Here is a 23,374-nt window from a genome sequence, read left to right as displayed (position 1 = left end):
AATCCTGAATATACTCTCATTTATGCTTTTCTGTTCTGCTTTGCATCTGATAAGTTATTGTACTGGAAATGCAGCTCAGTGATGTTTCATATTTCATAACATGGAACACAGCAGTGAAAAATTAAGACAGACTACTCAGAAAGGACTTGCAATATTCATCTGCTGCATCACTAGTTCTATGATAATTACCTGACTTAATCTTAATGAATCAAAATATTTTAACGCTGACTTTTCTCTATTCTTTGGTTGTTTGTAATAGCTCACCTGCACAGCATCTTCAGAATTTCCTAAACACTTATGTATGGCACCAAGTAGCAAATTCTTCAAACCAACAACAGCAGAATCATCAACTTCTTGGCAAGCTTCAGACAACCATGTGAGATAAGGAATACAATGAAAAACATTTAGTTTCTTTAAAGTTGGACATTATAACCTCCCTTTTCCCAACCATCTTCCCTTCAATAGAACAATGATACGTAAATCAAGGTTAGATTAGTTGTGGGAATTGGCAGCAATTAAGTAATTTGTAGAGGTTTATTCAAGATCCATTTTAGGCCAGAAAGAAAGCTAATTCATCCACTTCCAGCAATTATTTGCAGTGTGCAGATTTCATTTCTTGACTGATAGGCTCTTCATGGTATCTGACTGGCCACTTCTAATTCTGTGTAGTCTTTTTTACTTCTTTGGAGACAGATAAGCAGCTACAGGTCCACCTGCCTTGTTTTTCCTCTGTTTATCTTGAAGAGGCTCAAAATAAAGAACTGCCATTATTTACCATTACTAGTCCATCTTTGGCTACGTTTTGTGATCTTCTAAACACTTCTCTCCGACACAGAGAGATCAGCTACAACATGCCTAAGTAGAAGGTGCTTCTGTCTGTCGTTTAGGAGTCAGTATACACAAGATGACTCTCTTGGCATCTTATGGTGCATGCTGATGATCAGCAACGAAAAATTACAGAACACACCAGTCTCCATCCATTAGAAGAGATTTCAAAATCTGAAGTATACCTCATATGAAGATCAATTTACTATGGCCACTGAGTTCAGTTCATGCAACTCACAGGAGTCAACTACTACCATAAACATTAAAATAGGCACGCGAATCTGGTGAAATACACTGAAGAAAAGAATTGGAATATACAAGTTCCAATGAGGATGAGAATAACAGAAGAACATGGCAGTGCTAAGGTCTGAAGTTGGAGAATAAATTGAACTCCATGAGCCAAAACATAAAAGAATTGTACAGATTTAATAAAGTTACTAATATGGAAGTAATGACGTTATGCATAGAAGCCATGCAGCACAGTATCATGGCATTGTGTATGTCACAAATGGCACAGAGAAATCAATGAAGGGTTTTTTAAAGTTACATCTGGGTGGCTTCTCCAACACTAGATGCATTTGAACAGGGATTGAATATGGTTCATGAGAGAAAAAAGGGGGAAAAACCCTCTAGAAGTCATAAACTTTTTATGCAGGTATCTCAAAGCAAATGCCAGGTGCTTTGACTTGGCACCATTCCTTCCTAAAGTTTCTTGAGTAACATAGCTTATGCCAATACCAACAAGATCAGATTTAAAACACAAAAGCTAAATCTTTCATTTTAAAAATTAAGTTTTTGCATGACACAGTTGATCTCCATATTATAGTACATCCTGACCTCTCATTTGAATGTCTAAGCCTGAAGAGTAACATAATATGACTTGAAGTAACGTAACTTTTTTAATACTTGCAGATGGTCCAGTAAAAATGATTGTATCTGATGTGTGCCTTTCCTTCAGCATTTAGAGCAGGACTGCAAACACCACCCTGGCCTCAATTGCAGCTCTTTTCCCATATTATCTGTAACTCCAAGGAAGAATCCCTTATATCTTCACTTTTCCAGAGAAATAGAAGAATGTTCTATGGTTCTGCATTTCTTTTTCTCTCCCTCAATTCACAGATGGCAGCAAAGGAACATATTTTTTTTCTTCCCTCCCTCTTATTTATGCAGTGTCAGAGAAAACTTTCACAGGTTGAAAAGGGGTCAGTATTACTTCCTGTTTCAAAGGCAATTCCTTACAAGGCCCACAGAGATCTATTTATGAGACATTTTGAATACAGATAATTTTTGCACATAATCCAGTTTGGACTATGTTGTGGCTGTTGTTTTCATTCAGTGCTGATGGATGTTTCAACTGTTGTTAACCAAGGAAGTATGCAAAGACCTGAGAACCAAGGAAGTACAGAAAGACCTTACTTCTCTTAGAACTCTGGTCCATCATGGCCAGTGAAATAGTGCACATCTAACCTTAATGGTTTTTTGTAAGCAAACTAGAAAAATTAGTTATGATCTACTACCTTTTTTACAACACTGCAGCCAGGAATGTTTTAAAAAATAAACTTTTCTAAACCAGAGTGAAAAAAACTACTCAAAAAGTCACAACCTGTTTCAAAGATATTAACCAATTCTTCTATGTCTATTATTTTACATCAGAAGTTTATAGCATATCAGTCGTTATACTCTGCTCTACACAAAGTTCAGTCAGTTGAGGTACAAAGGTTGAGAAAATTGCCTGCTTCCACATTAGAATATAGTCCCAAACGAATAGGAGAATTATAATTCATTTTCACACACTGCCTTTGTCAAAACCATTAATTTGTGCATTACTGAAATGGTACTTTGATACAAGAGTATTTATGCCAAAATGTATTTTTACATTCAAATGTACTGGGGGGATGGGCTTAGGTAGGAACTAGGACCCAGGCAGATCATTCGATAACAAAGAAGTTACAGAATACTTTGTTCGGTGGTGGAGGAATATACAATCTACTATCATCTTTATGTGGAACAGAGTATAGATCAGCAAATTTATTTCAGTCTCCAAAGTGGCACAAATAGTCTATATATATAAAAAGCAAAACGTGTATTTGTTAATGATGGTATAACTCAGTAACTGCTGGACCAATTCCTCTGAAAATTCCCAGCCACTGTAGTCAGCCAGGTGAGAGTGTTTTAAAATGTTTGCATACCTGAAATTTCACACCTGGCCCAGGTAAAATGCCTTTTTCCTGGCGCTCCATGGTCCATGTGTTTAACTGTCACCCTGAGAATGTTCATGCAGCTTAGAATGCTCGCTCAGATGGCCAGATACGAGCAGTGAAAACAGTACATAGGCAATAACAGCAACAGTGTTGTTGTTACTGATGCCCTAACGCTGAAACGGCTGGACAGATCGCCCCCAAATTTTCACATGACATTCCTCCCTGTTGCGGGCAGGTAATCGGACCTTCAAATCGCTGAAAGTCCATACCTAAGCCAGGTAAAACGTCTTTTTCCTGGCATACCAGGCCATGAAGCTGGCTGTGTTTAACTGTCACCCTTAGTATGTTTGTGCAGCATGTCTGTGGCCTGAGAGGTTGGTATGCCCTTACAAAGTTCGTGCAGATGGCCAGAGATGAGCATTGCAAACAGTAAATAGGTAACACTGTTAGGTAATACATGTGGAAGTGAAACACATACATACTTTGCCGTGTGAGATGTCCCCCCCCCAACACGCAGGTAAATTTCACTCTCTGTGCCTCACCCACTGCTACCACACAACATGCATACTCTCATACACATCCAGCTCATCCTCACACACCTCACTCTGCCCTCCCTCACATCCAACCACCAACCCACTTCATCACCCATATTCGCCACAGCTCTCTTTTACTAAAAGCGAGCTGGAGTTTGCCTTTTTCTTCTAAGAAAATCCACAGAGTGGGGGCGAACCAACACTACTGGCTCTGCTTCTTTTGCACATGGCCCTTTAAGAACCCAGGGAGCTGCCCTTCATTTGAGCGCCTCTGCTGCCTGACTGGGATAGCCTCCTTGCCCCAGTTCTGCCTTACCCAAGCCAGGACTGTGCATGTCAACCAGCCTCATGGACAGCGGGATTCGCACTCTGGACAGTTCCGTTGTGGAATGGAAAGAGTTACCTTATACTAAAAAAACAAGACACCACCATATAACAATGTGAATTGAAAAGGGAAAGAGGGATTCCATTTGACCACCCCAAAAGGCTATGCTGCAGATCATTGGACCTGCATGGACATCTGTGTGGGTTGTGGACTGTGATGAGAAGGACAATTGCCACAGCAACGCATGGCCAGGCCCTGCTAGTTAACATTAATGATAGAAAAGCGATGGGAAAATATTAGCAGAAACAACAGTGTGCAATTTTAAAAATAACTTCTTGTACCTTGACTCATGTGTTGCAGGTTGGTGAATGAACAATTTGGAAGTGCTTTCCATAAATACAGCACTTCAATGGATGCCAGTACACATAGCTCTTTGGTTGGTTTTTGTTTCCTAAATCGATCTGCCTGAAAAAAAGAAAAACAATCCATTTCAACCGACATCAAAGGCAAGAAGAACAAATGAGAAAATTTAAACCAAGTAGTGATTCAGGGTGATATTTTTAAAGCTCCTGAAAGATTGGAGCATCAAAATCCTATGACTGAGGGTCTCCTCATGGATTAGAAAATCCCTTTATAAAAAGCTGTTCTGTGTAGAAATTTATGCAATGCTTATGCCCAGGTGCAACGTCTGTAGGCAGACAAGTTCTTTTCACTTTGCATACACATACTATTTGTGTACACTGATAACAAACTCCACACATTTAAAGTAAATATACACAGGGATATATAAAGGATTTTGTTACAGAGTGTACTTTAACTGCCAAAATGTTTGTGAATCCTCAGTCTGTTGTAAAACAATACCTCCTGGGCCACGTGAAGTATATATATAGTAGATATTTTTATGGAGTGGAAACTTTTTCAGGTTCCTAACCATAGAGTTGCAATCAGTTTTCAGGAGACATACAGCAAAAAGCAGACAATGGGCCAAATCCAAGGCACCCAGGGGGAAAAACCTTACTGGTGTAGAAATTCAGCAATATTCAGAAAACCTGAAAGTGTTCAAATCCAATATAACCATATCTGAATTTTTCCTATTTTTTGGCATATCTCTACTTAGAACCCAACATTTAAAATACAGGTAACAATTATAACCATTGGAGGAAATTAACTAAGCCTATGCCAGACAGACCTTTTTGACTGAAAACTGCTCAATTTGATTGTTTTTTCTTTTAAAAAGCTTCTGGACTTCCTTGAATACATTCTGTGCACCATTCACATCACCAGTAGCCCCCTGACACACTGTAATAAAGACAAAGTTTCTTTTAGCTACCCTAGCAGACATAAGACATCACGCAAATGGAATAATGATGAAAGTTCATAAGACATTTAACTTCCTCAGCAGTAAATAGGATATAAGCAGCAGCCCATGTATTTCAAGTCAGTCTTTGAAACTATTTTGAACTATATGACCAGGACTTGAAAATCTAGGTTAACTCTCTATACTAGGTCACTTTGTAGCCACATTTCACACATGTCATGTGACAAAATGCTTTTGAAACCAGAGAACTTTCAAGAGTCATGCACACTTAACTTTCAGAGAACAATAAAAAAGTGGTCACAATTCCAACAAATACAGAAAGGTTTAAACTCACAGCCTGGCTTTTTGGATCCTGAACCACAACACTGCTCTAGACTAATTTAGCACAGTCACTTCAGTAAACTTTAAAAGTTTAAACCTTAATTTTATGAACTTCAAATTCAACCAAGTAGAAAACATTCACACACAAACCATAGCTATGCACATTCATAGGTGATTTATATGGCTGTAACATTTAAAGCTCAAACTTATCAAAATATGTAATCCAAAAAGAGGGGGCAGTCAGCCTACGGATAATTTTCATGAAAGTACTGCTGCCACGCACCAGTCAAGCCATCAATCAAGCCACATACACTCACACAAATTGTATTCACACAATGATACTTCCCTGCTGTTAAATAGGCATAATAGCACTGGGACCATCTTGATTCATTTTTCAGACGCTCAAAGGATTCAAATGCATCCTTGAAATTCATTTCAATCATACTACACCAGCCTGTAAATACAAAGAACATTTTAAACATAATAAAGAAAGGAAATGACTTCATACAGAAAAGCTCTGGCATGCCTAAAATAAGGAATGAGTATCTGAAAGGGATGTAAATCTGCCAGTGATTCACAGCTGAATGCATCCTGGTGTCTTGAGTGCATATAATACTGTGTCTGTGAGCCATTTCAGACATGGACAGGAATGTCAGAAGCAGACAGCTTTGCTGACAGTATATTACTTATCATTACCTGAAGTAAAAATTTTGGGGGAGGGGTTGTCAGAAGGCTTGTGCAAAACTTGAAAGCCACCGCTCTGGCACCCCACAGTTTGAAAGGAGACTGTTAGAAGCAGCATCCGCCAGGCCTCTCTGCCCTCTGCCACCCAGCACGATGCCAGTTCTGCACATGGGTGCGGATGGGACTGCCCTGAGGAGGGCCAAGTGGACACTACATCTTGAAAGAAGATGTAGTGTCAACAAAAAGGACTAATTACACAAAAATTATCACTTTACCTTCTTTTAAGTGAAATAGTTAGGCCACAGTAGAAACACATTTTATGGGGAAAAACGAACCAGAAACCAGGAGCTGAGCTATAACTGTGTCTATTAGGACACTTTCAAAAGTCTGCGGAATAAGATGTACTCTTAGCATACAAAAGATGCAGTCCTATGCATGTTTACCTGGGAGAAAACAAATACACCTTTTTGGCCAAGTGTGTATGTGTGAGTACTTCTGTACACAATCATCCCTCATCCAGGACTTTAACATTATCTTTTCATTTTTTGTTTGGTAGGTGCTAATGAAGAAAATTAATTTGTATTTCAAAGAAACTTTGAGTTCCAGTGAAAAGTCACACTTTGAAGAGGAATTTGCACTAATTGAAAACCATTAGTACATGTCTGTCATGTATTAGCAATGCAGTAATAACTGGGCACTTCCAATTAACTGATAATGATAACTTCTTTATTGCAATTAACATGACTGCTCATCCATATATTAACTACAACAGTACTCAAAACAACTACATACCAATTTCATACAGACAGACATGTTGAATCTCCCTCTGATCAGTTGCAAACTCCAAAGCTGTGTGAAAGGAGGTCAAGGCACTGTTGATTTGACACTGTCAAATAAAGGCAAACACTGTTATCTACATGAAAATATGAATATCACCAATTTTATAGTCACAATATGAAGCCTAATCACACAGTTCAATAATGTTTTAAGTGTAATGATAATCTACCAAATAGTTTATAAATAGAACTGGCTGCTTAGTTCAAATTAATGGGAAAGTCAATATCCCAGACCACTCCAACATGTCCTTTCTAATCTTGTACAAGTTTGATGTGGCAGTGACAACAAAAGCAAAAGCTAGCAGAACTGTTTCCTACACACATCTCAAGTCACAGGAGCCTTTTGGTTTCCCATCTGCTCTTCTCTCAGGTTCAGGTACATTCTCCACTGTTTGCTATGCCCTGCAGGTTCCCTGTCTTCTGGCAACTTCTGCCAATCATTTGCCTACCGCAGATATCTTCTGTTTCAGTAAAGCCTGTAGCCTTTCATGCCAGTTAAACCAACAACTAATCCTTCTCACAGAAGATATGCTGTGAACCCTCGTTCCCTGAGTAGCTGGAATGTCCTGCACCATCAAACCAATTTGGCCAAATGGTTCAGAGGCTTTATTCTGTGCAACCATGCTTTATTCTGTGCAACCAAAATCTACAGAATGCTCATTTGGCAGGTGCCAGAGATGCCAAATTACATTCTGTACCCTTGCCATAAGGTAGACCCAGACAGCATTCATAATTAAAGACAGTTCCACTGTAGGCACTGGAATTAACAGATGATAAAGTTGCTGCTTGTGCTGTATCGGGAAGCAAATTTTTAAAAGAGTTATTCAAAACTGATTGAGAAATTCTAATATGAAAACACTTTGCAGAAGAAAGGAAACAGTAGCTTTAAACAGAAGGCTTCTCCTGCACTATTGAACTGTAACTGCAGGAGGAGACCAGCTGCATATCCTAGAAGTGTGCAAATTTTTCAGTGTTGCCATTCATTTTTGTGAGAGGAAAAGAACGACTCATTCAACAATGGTTAAAGGACAAAACTAGGTCTCAGTAAGTAAAGAACCAGATCAATGTAATGTATGACATCAGCCAGTATTGCACAGCACAGGTAATGAGCAAAAAGCACTTCTCATTAACTAACCATCATAAAACCCTGATTACATGAAAAGGGCCCAAGATCTCTTATTGTAGAAGCCATTTAGACCCTGATGTTTCATCATAAGCTGTCTGTGTAAATCACCTTAGTGCCACCACAGGTCCCAGGCGCTGTTTAGCTAAAGTAAGGTCAAGCATTCTGCAGCAAAGGAAGACTGCTTACAGACAACGGTTGCTGGTAGTTCTATTGATCCAGTAGAAAAATATCCAAACACAACAGCACCTATCTCATTCACTAGGACTCACCCAAATCTCAGGAAGTGATGTGCAAGCTTTTGAACTCACTAGAACTTTTCATCAAGCTAAACTGTCAATCAGAAACAACTAGAGGTCATGACCAGGTGAGGAGGAAAGCGAAAAAGTGTTTCAGCACATGACAGAGATGTTCCACATCTGTGGCATTTGAAAGCCTTACAGTGGAATGTAGGAAGTATGTATGTACAGATGCAACCAAAGTATGGCCACCCCAGCAAGGGGCTTTCAAGGCAAGCTAGGAGCAGAGATGGCTTGCCATTGCCTTGCTCTGCAGAGTTGTCCTTAGTGGTTTCCCACCAAGTACTAACCCTGCTTACCTTCCAAGATGTGACAAGACTGGTCTAAGCCACCTTCCCTCCCAGCGTAGGAAGTATTCCAGTTCTAATAAGACTGTGTGTACTAAGATGCAACACAGATTTAAAGTCGCACCAAAGAAACAACAGAGACCTGGAAGCAAACATTGGCTATTTCCTAATGAAAACACAGAAGCTACGTATACAAAAGAACTATTTTTTTTTCTTTACAGCAATTAATACTAAATTTTCTAGTGTAGACGACTGGGGAAGGCAATGGCAAACTACCCCATTAACACAGTTTGCCTAGTAAACGCCAGGCTGTGATGTCACCTCATGAGTCAATAGTGACCCAGTGCTTGCACAGGGGACCACCTTTACCTATAACTAGTGAATAGAGCGGGTATATGGAAGAACACTGCCAAAATCCCGAGAAGTAAAAGGATAGTGCCACATGCTGAGCAAAGCTTTTGCTGAGTATACACCAGAACTTCTACTTCCAGAGTTTGGCAACATGCATCTGGCAAGGGACACTATCAATGGGCCTGATATAAACTATCTTTCTCAGAATAGAATGTGTCTTCCTCTACAAACTACCTCACCTATACTTTTCAGAGAACATTTTAATAGGCACATATCTAACCATACCTCAGAGATACCTCAGTGATAACAAGGAAAGATATCCAGGAACCAGAATACAAAGTGGTTGGACAAATTTTTAAAAATCAGGAATGCAATTTTAGTTTTATGTACTCCTACACTGCCAAAATCAATAGGTTTGTTAACAGTGTTCAAATAATTTTAAATATATGTGGATGGATTTAAAAACTATTGGGCCCCATCCAAACGGGGTGGTATGTGTGTGTGTGAATGCCAGCAGATTTGCCAGCAGATTTGCCCTCCTTGGGTCACTTGCCTTAGTGGTGGGGCAAATGTGCCAATATCCAGATGCCGCAGCCCTCCACAGTACTGAGATGCAGTGCTGAATGTGGCACCAGTGTCCCACTGCCTCTGCTGCCATCGGCGTAACAGGGGTGGGCCAGGGGCATGGCTGGGGAGCAACTAGTTGGCTTCCTCCCAGCAATTTGCTGCCTTATGCTGGTGACTGGCACCTCAAACTTAAGCCACTAAAAAGATGGAATAAGTCTATTGAGTCCTACAAAGTCTTCTTGGCAGCAGGGAAGTTTTTTCACTTTGCCCCACTGGGAAGCCTCCACGGGAGTGGTGGGGCAGTCACAGCTAGCTGCCTGGCCCCTTGGATGGGGCTGTATGACAAATTAGCAAGTATCGCTTCAGATCACAGATGAGGGATAAAACTGTAAATTCTGTAATGGCAGTAACAAACAACGCAAGTAATATATTTAAGTATATAAAGAAAACAGCCATATCTGATCCCAGCAAATTGTTTTAAAATTATTAACTAGGTTGTATCACCAAGGTAAAGTCTCATGCTGTAAATTCATTTTTGGCATTTAGCATCTCTATGGCTGTCTGGATAGGAAGGTACATATTCTCATTATTCCTTAACAGTCATTTTAAAAAAGTTCATAAGGCCTTTGACATCACAGCAGCTAAGCCAGTGCTAGCTAGGAGGGAAAGTGACTCCTTGGACCTGGCTCATTCCCTGAGATGTTTCACTTGCTTAAAAAACTGCCTTCATGTTTGCTCTTGATCATAGCCAAGGCTGTAATAAGTACAAAGCAATGGATAGGAAGATGGGATAACATAATCCTTGCACGTAAATATATACACCTAAAAAATACTCAAGATTGGGTTCAAATGCATCTGAACCTAACAGTACCATCCTTGGAGGAGTTGACTTCAATGAAGGATGGCACTGAAAAATGTACCAATGGTTCCATTCCTCTTTCCCGATCTCCTACTTCACTTTTGGCTACCTTAGCCAGGGACAGAATATTGCATAACTCTGAGGAAGGTTTCAGGTTCTTCTGTTCTTCATAAAGGGGACCTTTGGGAACTGCTCAACTTTCGTATCAGCCATTTCTTTCTATAGCCATATGTAAAATGTTCAAATAGAAGAACAAAGTCAATCCCTTAAGTCTATCTTCCTGAACCACTCTGCCCTCTGGCTAGTTTCCAGGTTCATTTCATTAAAAAAAATACAGTCACAGATGTTTCAAGAAGTTTTTAGCCTGGAGCGAATAAAAATTATGCTCCCTGAAGTCCAATTGCATCCTGCGTCTAAGAGACAAAGAAAGGACTTTTAGATTTTCAATTTATTTATTTACCTTATTTATTATTTTTATTTTGTTAAACTTTTATGCCATCCTTCCCCTTGACATGGAACTTTTAGTAATCAGATAAGCCATAAACTCTTGCCTATGTTAACTAGGGCAAATACTGAATTTAGAATTGACTTCTAATTCTAAACTTAAACCTATTTTCTTGGTCAAATAAATGTCTATGTTGCAAAGGATGTTACAGAGAATTTAAAGTACACTGCAGGCCTACACAGCATTAAAAACCCATTTTTCACATACATGGCTCTTTAAGGGCATTTAGGAATATGAAGCAGGATAATAATTTCTTGAATGCATTTATTAATATAATACAAAATCCATCAACAAACTTGACTGCCAAACCTTATCTTAGGAAGTCAGTATCTTCACTAGACCCATCAAAACAAGCAGGTTGGGGGCAGAAAGCACTCTTGGTAGTATCATGAAGGACTTGCTGGGAAAGAGGGGTCCTGCAGACGCTTCTTGAGTGGCCTTTTAATATGCAGGGATAGGCAGCAACCAAATTAGAAATTCACTCAAGAAGTTATGCCAATCAAGATAAAAGCAGCACCAGAGGGACTGGCACGCACCTTCATTGATTCTGCACAGCATATTTATAACAAGTTGCAATCGTTATAAATGAACTCGTTTTCCCTTTTTATAAATGGAAAACGAATTCATTTATAATTACAACTCATTATAAATGCGCTATGCAGAATCCACTTTTTCTATTGTAGCAACACTTTTGTGGGGGGGCGGGGGAAGGAACACTCTAAACTCTGCTACCACTTGGGGATATCAGAAGTTCAGCATGATAAGAGTAATGACCAAAGTCTTAAAACCAGGAAGAAGGTTCTGAACAAGTAAGAACTGGTTCCTGGGTTTACAACAAATCTCTGGAAGAGACCAAATGGCTGAGAAAGTACGGTGCAAATCTGTTTTGGATACTCAGAAGTGCTTTAAGACAAGAACACAGGACTACTGCTGTAAATGAAAAACAAATCCACCCTCTCTCTCAAAACAGTACAAACCTGAGGGTTAGTATGTTCAAGAACAAGCAAACACAATTTGGTGTTCACCACACGGAAAAAAGAAGACAGTACTGTACAATAAAAGTAGTTGCTTCTAGACTTTAGGAACATCTTGTCCATTAGAGTGGCATGTAGTCTGGCAAGATTGTCACAGTAATTCATTCAAGGCTAAATTAATATCCATATAACACACAGAATCTCAAGAGGATGGGGAGGAAAAAAAGAAAGTAAGCCTGCAAGTTTTGTGAGGATTTTGCCTCAAGAGCCCCAATCTGTGCCACAGGAAAGGGAAACCAGTTCAGTACAGAGCACTACTTCCAGTATTTAGGTATAATTATAAAAGATTAGCAACAAAAACAACAAAAAATAGTTTTGAATATGATATGATAATCACAATTGGCAAATTGAATAGAACTGCTGGTGCAAGCTTTAGAGAAGTTAATTTCTTTTCCCACAAGGGGGCAGGAACAATCTGGAATTTTCACCAACAGTAGCTACATAGATAGGAGAGATGAAGTGCCTTTCTTATGTGAAAATGGGGACCCACAAGTTCACATTTACTTAGTATGGTGACCCACTGATTTATTTTCACATGAATTTTGGACCATAGGTTTTTGGCAGCCATTGTTCTCATGCATTTTAACTGCAAGATTGTTTATTTTATAATTATTACTTGGATTATCCAAACAAAAATTTTCTTAACTAACCTATTAATATGGAATTTGTTAAAAAGTTTATTGGAGGGGTATCCAACTCTGGCCCTCCAGATATTTATAGACTACAATTCCCATACTGGCAGGAGCTGATGGGAATCGTAGTCCATGAACATCTATCGTAGATAGATCGTAGTCCATGCTCACCTGGGATACAGTGCCTCAGTCCCAGTCCACTTAAATCTTCTGTAGACAGTGAGAAGGCAAAACATGGAAAAGAAGGTGGGCTTTACATATGTTGCTCCCTATTTAATTGAAAGCTTCAGATTCCAAACGTGAAGCTCCTTTCTCTTATAATACTGTTTTAGCATTGAAGATCCCCCCCCCCTTCCCCCAAACACAAATATTCCATTCACCTTCAATGGCAGATTTCTCCTTTTGGGAAATACATCTGTTTCTAAAATTCAAGCACCTTCCGTTTTCTTCCAATCATCACTTCAGACCAATATACCCTGTCTCCATTCAGACACATTCTGTCTTTGTCAGTCGCTGATACGAAGGAGGGAATGAAGCTGGGACTGGAATGTCAGCCCACAAAGTAGAACGACAGCTCTTGGGAGTAACATGGGTCTTCTGTGACTGGAATGATGGCTCCTGGGAGAAACAGAAGTCTTCTAGGCTGTCAATCCAGTCCCAGAACACTGATTCTATTTCTAGGGACCATCATTTCACTCAGAAGTCATCAATCCAATCCCAGAGCACTGATTCTATTATTAGGGACTGTCATTCCAAGCTGGGGCCAGTCATTCCTAACCCAGAGCACTCATGCTGCTCCCATGGGCCACCATTCCATCATTCCTGTCCCTGGACACTTGTGCTACTTCTGTCATTCTAGTTTCAGAGCCCTAGTTCTGATTCTAGGGCTTGTTATTCCAGTCCCAGAACACGTCTGCTACTGCCAGGGACTGTCATTTTACTCTGGGACCTCATCATTCCAGGCCCAAAACACTTTTCCTGCTCTCAGGGGCCATCATTCCACTTAAAGGACTATTACTCCAGTCCCAGAGCAGTGTATCTCATACCAGAAATCTTTATTCAAAATCTAGTTCACATTTTCATTGCAACTTCTGCTTGCATTCCTAGTTCCCATTATATCCAATTGGCATGCCAGCATCTCCCACTGTTCTCAGCAGGCAATTCTGTCATTTGTAAACTGCTTGAAAAGGTAGGGCCAGAAGATGTATACATATTATATTGTAGTTGCCCCAGCAATCAGAGACAGTCAGTTTGGTCCTACAGTTTTCCCCCTATGGACTACCAAGCACACAAGCACCCTCAAGCACCACCCCCAACAAGCACACAAGCACTCCCAAATACACATAGCCTGGAGGCTATGCCAGAAACTTTCCTAGCAATTCCTTTGCCATTTGTTGCAATTGCCACAGCAGCTGTAATTGCTTTTAAAACATACCTCAGGGACTGACCATTGAGACCCAGCTAGGTGGTATTAACATCAAAGGAAAAGGGGAGGGGTCGGCCAAAGAAAAGAAAAAAAGTGCAATACAGTAAGACAAGGAGCCCCTGTTAAAAAATCTCAGAAGAATCAAAAAGGCTGAGGCAAAACAGGAAAGTTAGGGGAAGAGCTTCAAAGTGACAGCTAAACTTGTCCAGCCCAAGTGGGAGGAAATAAAGTCCAAGCAGCTCACCATCTCCTGCTTACTTCCACCCCTAGCCCATTGCAGAGCCTCCATCACTCTTTGCCTCTTTCTATCAGTTGGCAAATGAAGGGGGAGGTAGAAAACCATTTGCTGCAGCAGAAACTGCCCCTTAATGTGTTTTGCAAACACCTCAGAGTTCGGTCCAGCTACCTACTGAGGAGGAAAAGAATGAGCAGCTGCTTTGGTGTTAGGCAAGAAGGTATACATTCGCAAGCACAGTTACAGCTTCAGCTTGGCTCACTACAGACTCCTGGTTGGCTAGCTGAGAGATTCAGCAGGAGTTCAGCTAGGCACCAGGCATGAAGTGGACAGGGAGAGCTGCCCTTAGCCAATAGGAGACTGCAACCCACTTCAGCAGGCTTTGCAACCCACTTAGGGTTGCAAAGGTTGGGAAAGACTGCCATAGATTGGGAAAGACTGCCATAAGACATGCTGTTCGTTTAAAATAAAATAGTTCATGTTTTTAGAACAACTAGCAGGTGCTAGGTCTCAATACTTCCCAACCCTTTGGATCTACTACAGTTAATAATACAGGTAATAAAAAGCATCAAAATCAAGGGACTTCTATATTTTACATGTTTTACTCTGGAACGGGGCTTTATTTAAAAAGTTTAGATTGAATGAATGTCACATAAGCACTATAGAAAAACCTTACAGTACCTCTAAGCGTTGTATCCTTCCCTTGAAGAACATAAACAGAGAGGAATTTGGATAAGCAGCTTCTTTTTTCTGAAGAATGTCTTTAGCTTCTTGCAATCCTGCTTTGGTATCACTGCCATCCAAAGCAAAAAAAGGACGAACTACAGTGTGGTACCACAACAAGGCTAATCTGAAAATATACAGGAAATGGTCATGACAACTCCCAGTTCCCTAGTTAGATACTGATACAAGATGAAGGGATCAATTATACTCTAGTTCTAATGTCAGACTAATGCTATCTAATACCTTAATTAAGAGCTACATTTAAATCACAGCAAGAGAAGATATTTAGAATAGTAAATTCTTTAAAGGAATTCACCTCTCTACTGAACTCACAATCTTACAGAGCCACAGGGCTGGACAAGGTAGAAGCATGCAAGTTAGCAGGTATATTTCAGACAATTTTACAGCGATTTTCTCAGTGAAACTGGCAAACCAATGTTCTTTTTAACATTAGTTTCAGCAGTTCAGCTACATAATCAACTGTAGTTATAAACTTAACATATTCAGGGCGTACATATTCAGAACTTCTTCCACCTGCATACAAAGCTATGTAGAGTTTCAGCTTGAGTAACATTTTACACACTTCCACAGCCCCTCCCCAAAGCTCAGAGCTCCCCTCCAGAGCCACATATACACCATAATGGGGAGATAGATGCACTGTACTAGTGATCTTTCCTCTCCACTTTAGAGGAGAGGGTCATCCAACCCACCCACCCGCATTTTGCACATTAAAAGTATCCCTTTATGGAAGTGAGCTGGAGAATCAATAAAACTCTGTATTTGGATACGGCTCCAAGATATAGAAGCAGCAAATAATTACTTGGAAATTAAAAGAATGAGAACTCTTATAGAACTGCATACCCCCCCCCCCTTAGTACTGCATGGTAAAGTGCTACTGAGATGCATCAGTCACAAACAAATTAGAGTTTATTCAAGCACAAAGCTTATTAATTGCTGGATTCATATGTATTTCTTCCTCCTCTACTCATATGGTACACAGAAGACTTCAACTAAATCTGATTTGCCTCTCAAACAAATTCCAGTTTGTTCATGATGTCTGAATGGATTAAAAAGCCCCTTTGCAACAGTCTCAGAATCAATGTACAGTGTATTTCATAAACTATGGCATTTCAACCAACTATTTGTTCTGTTAATTTCACCTGCTGATGTTTCCATTAAAATAAACAAGTCTATATTGTTAAACTTGCGTTGGCCTGTAGTTTACTTACTGTCAAAGTACTAAGTTATCTACCAAAGCATTGCAATATAGCTACTCACGTAGCTAAAGGGGCCTTCATGTCCTTACTTTCACTTGCATACATCAGTGAAGCAAGCCCCTGCAGGCGGTCTCCAGGAAAACCCAGCAGATTGATGATTTTGAGCAGGTTTGGGGGCACCATGGATATGCAAAGGTGAAAAAGTCCATATCCAAAGCTAACAGCACCTTTCAGTCTGTTTAGCGAATCCTCCGTTACACCTTCTGCAGCAATGTGATTGTCATTGGCAGCATCAGAAGTCAGAGATGCCTGAGTTATCTTCTGACACAATTCCTGAAGTGTATTAATGTCCGTGTAGCACTTATTGTAGATTTTCCAAGCTTTTCGAAGGATCCACCCACCTTTTATATAAGCTGTGGAAAGAAAGAAAAATTCATTTCAGCTTTCACCTAACAGAGAAAATATACACTAACAGACCCAGAACCATAGTCTTACAAATTGAATAGCATTAAATAGGTTGTTAGAACTAAAAACAAATATTTACAACTCAAAGGAAGTATTCTGTAAAAAGTATATTTATTTGTTTTTTAAATTGTGTGCCTTTCTCCCCAATTTACAAAAGCATTCAAAGTGATTCATCAAGACTTTAAAGTCAGGATTCATCAGGAAGAGGAATTGTATCAAAATCACCATTTGAATTCAGCAGTATTAGTAAAATGTGTGGTATTTCAAAGAGTCAGTTTGTAATTTCAAAGATGACACAAATTAGGAGGAGTAGTTAATACCCCAGAGGACAAAGTCAGGATTCAAAATGACCTGGACAGGTTAGAAAGATGGGCCAAAGCTAACAAAATGAACTTCAACAGAGATAATGTAAGATACTCCACTTAGGCAGAAAAAATGAAATGCACAGATATAGGATGGGTGACACCTGGCCTGACAACACTACATGTGAAAGGGAGTCTTAGCTGACCACAAGCTGCACATGACCACAAGCTGACCACAAGCTGCACATGAGTCAGCAGTGTGATGCAACAGCCAAGAAAGCCAATGCAATTCTGGGATGCATCAATAGGAGTATAGTGTCTAGATCAAGGGATGTAATAGTACCTCTATTCTGAATTGGTCAGACCTCACCTGGAATATTGTGTGAAGTTCTGGACACTGCAATTCAAGAAAGATATTGACAAGCTGGAACGGGTCCAGAGGAGGGTGACCAAAATGGTAAAGGGTCTGGAATCCACGCCCTATGAGGAAAGACTTAGGGAGCTGGGTATGTTTAGTTTCGCAAAGAGAAGGTTATGGGTGACATGATAGCCATGTTTAAATATGTGAAGGGATGTCATGTTGAAGAGGCAGCAAGCTTGTTTTCTGCTGCTCCAGAGACTAGGACAAGGAGTAATGGGTTCAAGGTGGAGGAAAATATTTCATTTAAATATTATGAGAAGCTTCCTGACAGTTAGGGCTGTTCGACAGTGGACTACACTTCCTTGGAGTGTAGTGGAGGCTCCTTCTTTGGAGGTTTTTAAACAGAAGCTGAATGGCCATCTGTCAGGGGTGCTTTGATTGTCTGTTCCATGGCAGGGGGTTGGACTTGACGGCCCTTGTGGTCTCTTCCAACTCTATGATTCTATGGAATACCATACACTTTCTCCTAGTGTTGCATCAGGGAGCTGAGGACCAATATACAGGAATATGAATCAGTCACCCAAGAAAAAAATTGTGCAAACTTGTTTCCAAGTAAAGAGGTAAATGTAGTCACCTATGCAAGCACCAGGTCGTTACTGACCCATTGAGTGACATCACATCACATTTACTAGGCCAGGGGTAGAGAACCTGCGGCTCTCCAGATGTTCAGGAACTACAATTCCCATCAGCCTCTATCAGCATGGCCAATTGGCCCTGCTGGTAGGGGCTGATGGGAATTGTAGTTCCTGAACATCTGGAGAGCCGCAGGTTCCCTACCCCTGTACTAGGCAGACTATGTTTAGAGGGGGGGGGGGGTGTTTGCCATGGCTTCCATGTATAAATCCTCAAAGTGGCTAAGATACTAAATCTTAACTAACCAACCTCAACTGCTCTGTAATAGACTTTTCAAATGAAGAAGCAAACAGTTCCCTTTTTAAAAAGTATCAAGCTGTGGAAAATTAAGCTGTCTGTTGCAATAAAACATTCAGACCAACAGACATGATTCAGCTTTATTATGAGGATAAAGTTACTGCAAGACTGTGCAGTTCGACTGCTTTCTGCTGCAGAGCATTTTCAGAACTGCTGTGGTTCACCACAAGGCAAGTGTTTACACAGTTTTATTCAGCAGTGCTGCAGCAAGCACTGAGAGATGGGGCAGGGGGAGGGGATAATTCTCCTCTCCTTGGAATAAACATCAACAAAGCTGCTAAGATCAGGCATTCTAAAGATTACATCATATAACTTTTATATAGATTTGCTATTTTTTGAAGTAAGAAAATAAGAACATAAGAACTAGCCTCCTGGATCAGACCAGAGTCCATCTAGTCCAGCACTCTGCTACTCGCAGTGGCCCACCAGGTGCCTTTGGGAGCTCACATGCAGGATGTGAAAGCAATGGCCTTCTGCTACTGCTGCTCCTGAGACCCTGGTCTGCTAAGGCATTTGCAATCTGAGATCAAGGAGGATCAAGATTGCTAGCCATAGATTGACTTCTCCTCCATAAATCTGTCCAAGCCCTTTTTAAAGCTATCCAGGTTAGTGGCCATCACCACCTCCTGTGGCAGCATATTCCAAACACCAATCACACTGCCATGCGTGAAGAAGTGTTTCCTTTTATTAGTCCTAATTCTTCCCCCCAGCATTTTCAATGAATGCCCCCTGGTTCTAGTATTGTGAGAAAGAGAGAAAAATTTCTCTCTGTCAACATTTTCTACCTCATGCATAATTTTATAGACTTCAATCATATCCCCCCTCAGATGTCTCCTCTCCAAACTAAAGAGTCCCAAACACTGCAGCCTCTCCTCATAAGGAAGGTGCTCTAATCCTTCAATCATCCTCATTGCCCTTCTCTGCACTTTTTCTATCTCTTCGATATCCTTTTTTGATATGTGGCAACCAGAACTGAACACAGTACTCCAAGTGCGGTCGCACCACGGCTTTATATAAGGGCATGACAATCTTTGCAGTTTTATTATCAATTCCTTTTCTAATTATCCCCAGCATAGAGTTTGCCTTTTTTGCAGCTGCCATGCATTGAATTGACATTCCCATGGAACTATCAGCTAAGACGCCCAAATACCTTTCCTGGTCTGTGACTCATAGCACTGACCTTTGTAGGGTGTATGTGAATTTTGGATTTTTTTGCCCCTATGTGCATCACTTTGCATTTTGCTACATTGAACTGCATTTGCCATTTCTTAGCCCACTCACCTAATTTATCAAGGTCTGCTTGGAGCTCTTCATAATCCTTTGTGGTTCTCACCATCCTACATAATTTGGTATCTGCAAACTTGGCCACCACACTACCCACCCCTACTTCCAGGTCATTTATGAATAGGTTAAAGAGCACTGGTCCCAAAACGGATCCTTGGGGGACACCACTCCCTACATCTCTCCATTGTGAGAACTTCCCATTTATACCCACCCTTTGTTTCCTGTTTCTCAACCAGTTTTTAATCCATAGGAGGACTTCCCCTCTTATTCCTTGATTGCTGAGTTTTCTCAACAGTCTCTGGTGAGGAACTTTGTCAAAAGCCTTTTGGAAATCCAAATAGACAATGTCCACTGGTTCCGCCTTATCCACATGCCTGTTTACACCCTCAAAGAACTCTAGTAAGTTTGTAAGACAGGATTTGCCTCTGCAAAAGCCATGCTGACTCTTTCTCAGCAGGTCTTGCTTTTCTACATGCTTTATAATTTTATCTTTAATGATAGATTTTACTAATTTACCAGGAACAGATGCCAAACTGACTGGCCTGTAATTTCCTGGGTCCCCCCTAGACCCTTTCTTAAAGATTGGTGTGACATTGGCCATCTTCCAGTCTTCAGGGATGGAGCCTGATTTCAGGGATAAGTTGCATATTAAAGTGAGAACATCAGCAATTTCATGTTTGAGCTCTTTAAGAACTCTTGGATGAATGCAATCTGGGCCAGGGGATTTGGTAGCATTTAGTTTATCAATGGCTGCCAGAACTTCTTCCTTGTCTACCACTATCTTCGCTAGTTCCTCAGATTCACCTCCTAAGAAGATGGTTCAGGGGCAGGAATGTTCCTCACCTCCTCTTGGGTGAAGACAGATGCAAAGAATTCATTCAGCTTCTCTGCAATCTCCCTGTCATCTTTTAGCACACCTTTTGTTCCTTCGCCATCTAATGGGCCTACCGCTTCCCTAGCTGGCTTCCTGCTTTTTTGACATGTAATTTGAAGAACTGTTTGTTGCTGGTCTTGATGTTCAAGCGAGCCATGCTGCCTTCCTTATAATCCTTTTTTTTTTCCCTCCCCTTACAGCGCTAACTTGCTTCTCCTTTGCCACCATGTGTGTTCTCTCTGGTATTTCTTCATCAGTTAAGTTGGACTTCCATTTTTACTAAAAAATACATCTTTTTTTTTTTCCTAATAATTTCCCTCAACCTCTCTTGTTAACCATGGTGTTGGCTTTTCTTTTGGACTGGGCGCTGCTCTCTTCCTAAATTCCTCATGAGTGAACACATTCTTCGCTGGAGCTTTTTAAATAACCTCTCAAGCATCTTGGACAGTTTTGACTCTCTTTGGATTTTCCCCCTTTCCAGCTTCCTTTCAACACTATCCCCCTCATCTTTGAGAAATTTCCCTTTCTGAAGGAAAGCAACTACATTAGTAGTTGTCACTTGTTCACATGCAGAGATACTGAATCTGACAGAATTGTGGTCGCAGTTCCCTATCGGCTCAACAACACTGACTTCCCACACCAGGTTCTGGGTCCACATAGAATTAGATCTAGGATCACCTCTCCCCTGGTTGGTTCTACAACCATCTGCTCTAAGCCACAGTTATTTAGCATATCCAGGAATGTTTTCTCCTTACTATGACCTCAACATGCATTTTTCCAGTTTATATGGGGATAGTTAAAATTGCCCATTACCACTACATTTTTGCTTTTGTTGGCCTCTCTAATTTCTTTTTCCATCTCAAAATCCTCTTGTGTGCTTTGGTCAGGGGGACGATAATATATTCCTAATGTTAAACTATGCTTCACCCCTGGTATTGATATCCACAGTGCTTCTGTAGAGGAATCAGCTCCCCCTGCATTGTCTATTTTATGTGACACTATGCTCTCTTTGATGTAGAGGGAAACCCCACCCCCAATACGCCCTGTCCTATCCTTCCTGTAGAGCCTGTAACCTGGGATAACAGCATCCCACTGGTTCTCCTCATTCCACCATGTCTCTGTGATGCCCACTATATCAATGTCCTCCTTCAAAATTCTGTGCTCCAGTTCCCCCATTTTAGGTCAAAGGCTTCTACTATTAGCATAGAGACACTTGTATACTCTGTCTCCATTCCTAACCTGGGATTTATGTGTTTTGCCCTCTAGCCTTTTGTAGATACTATCACTTCATCGCTATGCTCCTCGTTTGTATGCGGTTGATTTAGAAAAACCTCCCTCTCTGTCTGCATCCCCATGGACACTGTATTCCGAACCGAAGTCACCTCAGCTCCTGTTGGCTTTCCCTCAAGAATCAGTTTAAAAGCTGTTCTGCCACCTTTTTAATGTTGAGCGTCAGCAGCCTGGTTCCTCTTTGGTTAAGATGAAGCCCGACCCTTTTGTACAGGCCTTCCTTGTCCCAAAAGGTGCTGTCTCTAGTGTCCTCTGACAAATCTGAACCCTCTGCCTTCAACACCACCCTTTCTCTCTCATCCAAGACATTAAGGCCACTGTATCTCCAGCTTTGCCTAGCTTTGCTCCTGCGGTATCGGAACAGGTAGCATTTCAGAGAATGCCACCTTGGGGGTCCTGGATTTTAACCTGTTGCCTAGCAGCCTATATATAGTTTCCAGAACCTCCCGGTTACATTTCCCAATGTCATTGGTGCCAATGTGGACCACCACTGCTGACTCCACCCCAGCACTGTCTAACAGCCTATCTAGACCAGGGGTAGGGAACCTGCGGCTCTCCAGATGTTCAGGAACTACAATTCCCATCAGCCTCTGTCAGCATGGCCAATTGCAAACAGATTTCTCCTTGTTACCGGCGTTATATAAACCATTAAAATCTTGGACAGGTATCTCGGCTGCCCCTTACCTGTCCAATATAACATCTACGAAATGCCGCTGGGCCTTTTCAAGGGCCCGTTTTGACGCTTTTCCATCAGCCAATCTAATGGGCAGATTTCAAAAAATCCCACAACATAGGAGACTATGTGTTTGCAACTCAGGGGAAGTGGACTCTGTATTACATATTTTATTGCATTGTGAACTCCATAAAGGGGAAAGGGAGGCGTTAATTCATCCATTGTTTATCCAGTACAGAAATTTAACTAGAGTTAATTCCGACTCAGTTCTTGTGAGAATTTTGCTGGAAGACCGAGTTTCTCTTATATCTCAGCAGGTAGCTAAATTTTGTATGCTGGCATATAGTAAGAGAAGAACCATGTTGGGACCAAGAGCCAGACCACATGAGGGTGACCGTAAGAATGCTACAAGCTGATGATATTTTTTGTGTGGATTTCTGTATCGTGGATTTCAGTGCAAATTCGATTGTTCTTTTGTTTGTTGTTCCTCCTTTTTCTTGTTCTTCTCTGCTCTTTTTTGCTGGCCTAATGGCCGTAATAAAACTGAACTGAACTGAACTGTCCTAGTGGCAGATAGTCATACATGTGACACTGGAAAAGCCCCCACCCCCACCCCCCGCTGGCTTCCTGGCTTCATATCTAATTAGAAGCACAAACTTTTTCATAAAGTAAACAGTCACTATGGCATACATTACATTATTCCTAAAAATAAGGTAATATTAAAGAAAGGTGAATTATGTCTCTGGATAAAGACTTAAGACAACCTGACAATTTCTGCTATCATAACAACACTACAGGTAATGGTAGCGTTTGATAAATATCTAGACATTTTCA

General features: G+C 40.7%; 1 protein-coding gene across 1 annotated transcript in view; it reads right to left on the bottom strand.

The window, feature by feature from the left end:
* Positions 1-23,374, bottom strand: part of TTC39C (tetratricopeptide repeat domain 39C) — a 60,692-nt gene that overhangs the window by 5,535 nt on the left and 31,783 nt on the right. Inside the window, exons 5-11 of the mRNA XM_048508292.1 lie at positions 16,363-16,714; positions 15,043-15,211; positions 7,000-7,093; positions 5,870-5,977; positions 5,074-5,183; positions 4,226-4,349; positions 265-362 (exon numbers count right to left, since the gene is read on the bottom strand). Coding sequence (XP_048364249.1) covers positions 265-362; positions 4,226-4,349; positions 5,074-5,183; positions 5,870-5,977; positions 7,000-7,093; positions 15,043-15,211; positions 16,363-16,714 — 1,055 coding nt within the window. The remainder of the gene's footprint in view (positions 1-264; positions 363-4,225; positions 4,350-5,073; positions 5,184-5,869; positions 5,978-6,999; positions 7,094-15,042; positions 15,212-16,362; positions 16,715-23,374) is intronic.

Source organism: Sphaerodactylus townsendi, linkage group LG09 (genome assembly GCF_021028975.2).
Source record: "Sphaerodactylus townsendi isolate TG3544 linkage group LG09, MPM_Stown_v2.3, whole genome shotgun sequence".
NCBI lineage: Eukaryota > Metazoa > Chordata > Lepidosauria > Squamata > Sphaerodactylidae > Sphaerodactylus > Sphaerodactylus townsendi.
Note: the sequence above shows the minus strand (reverse complement) of the source record. Positions and strands in the feature narration are given on the sequence as shown.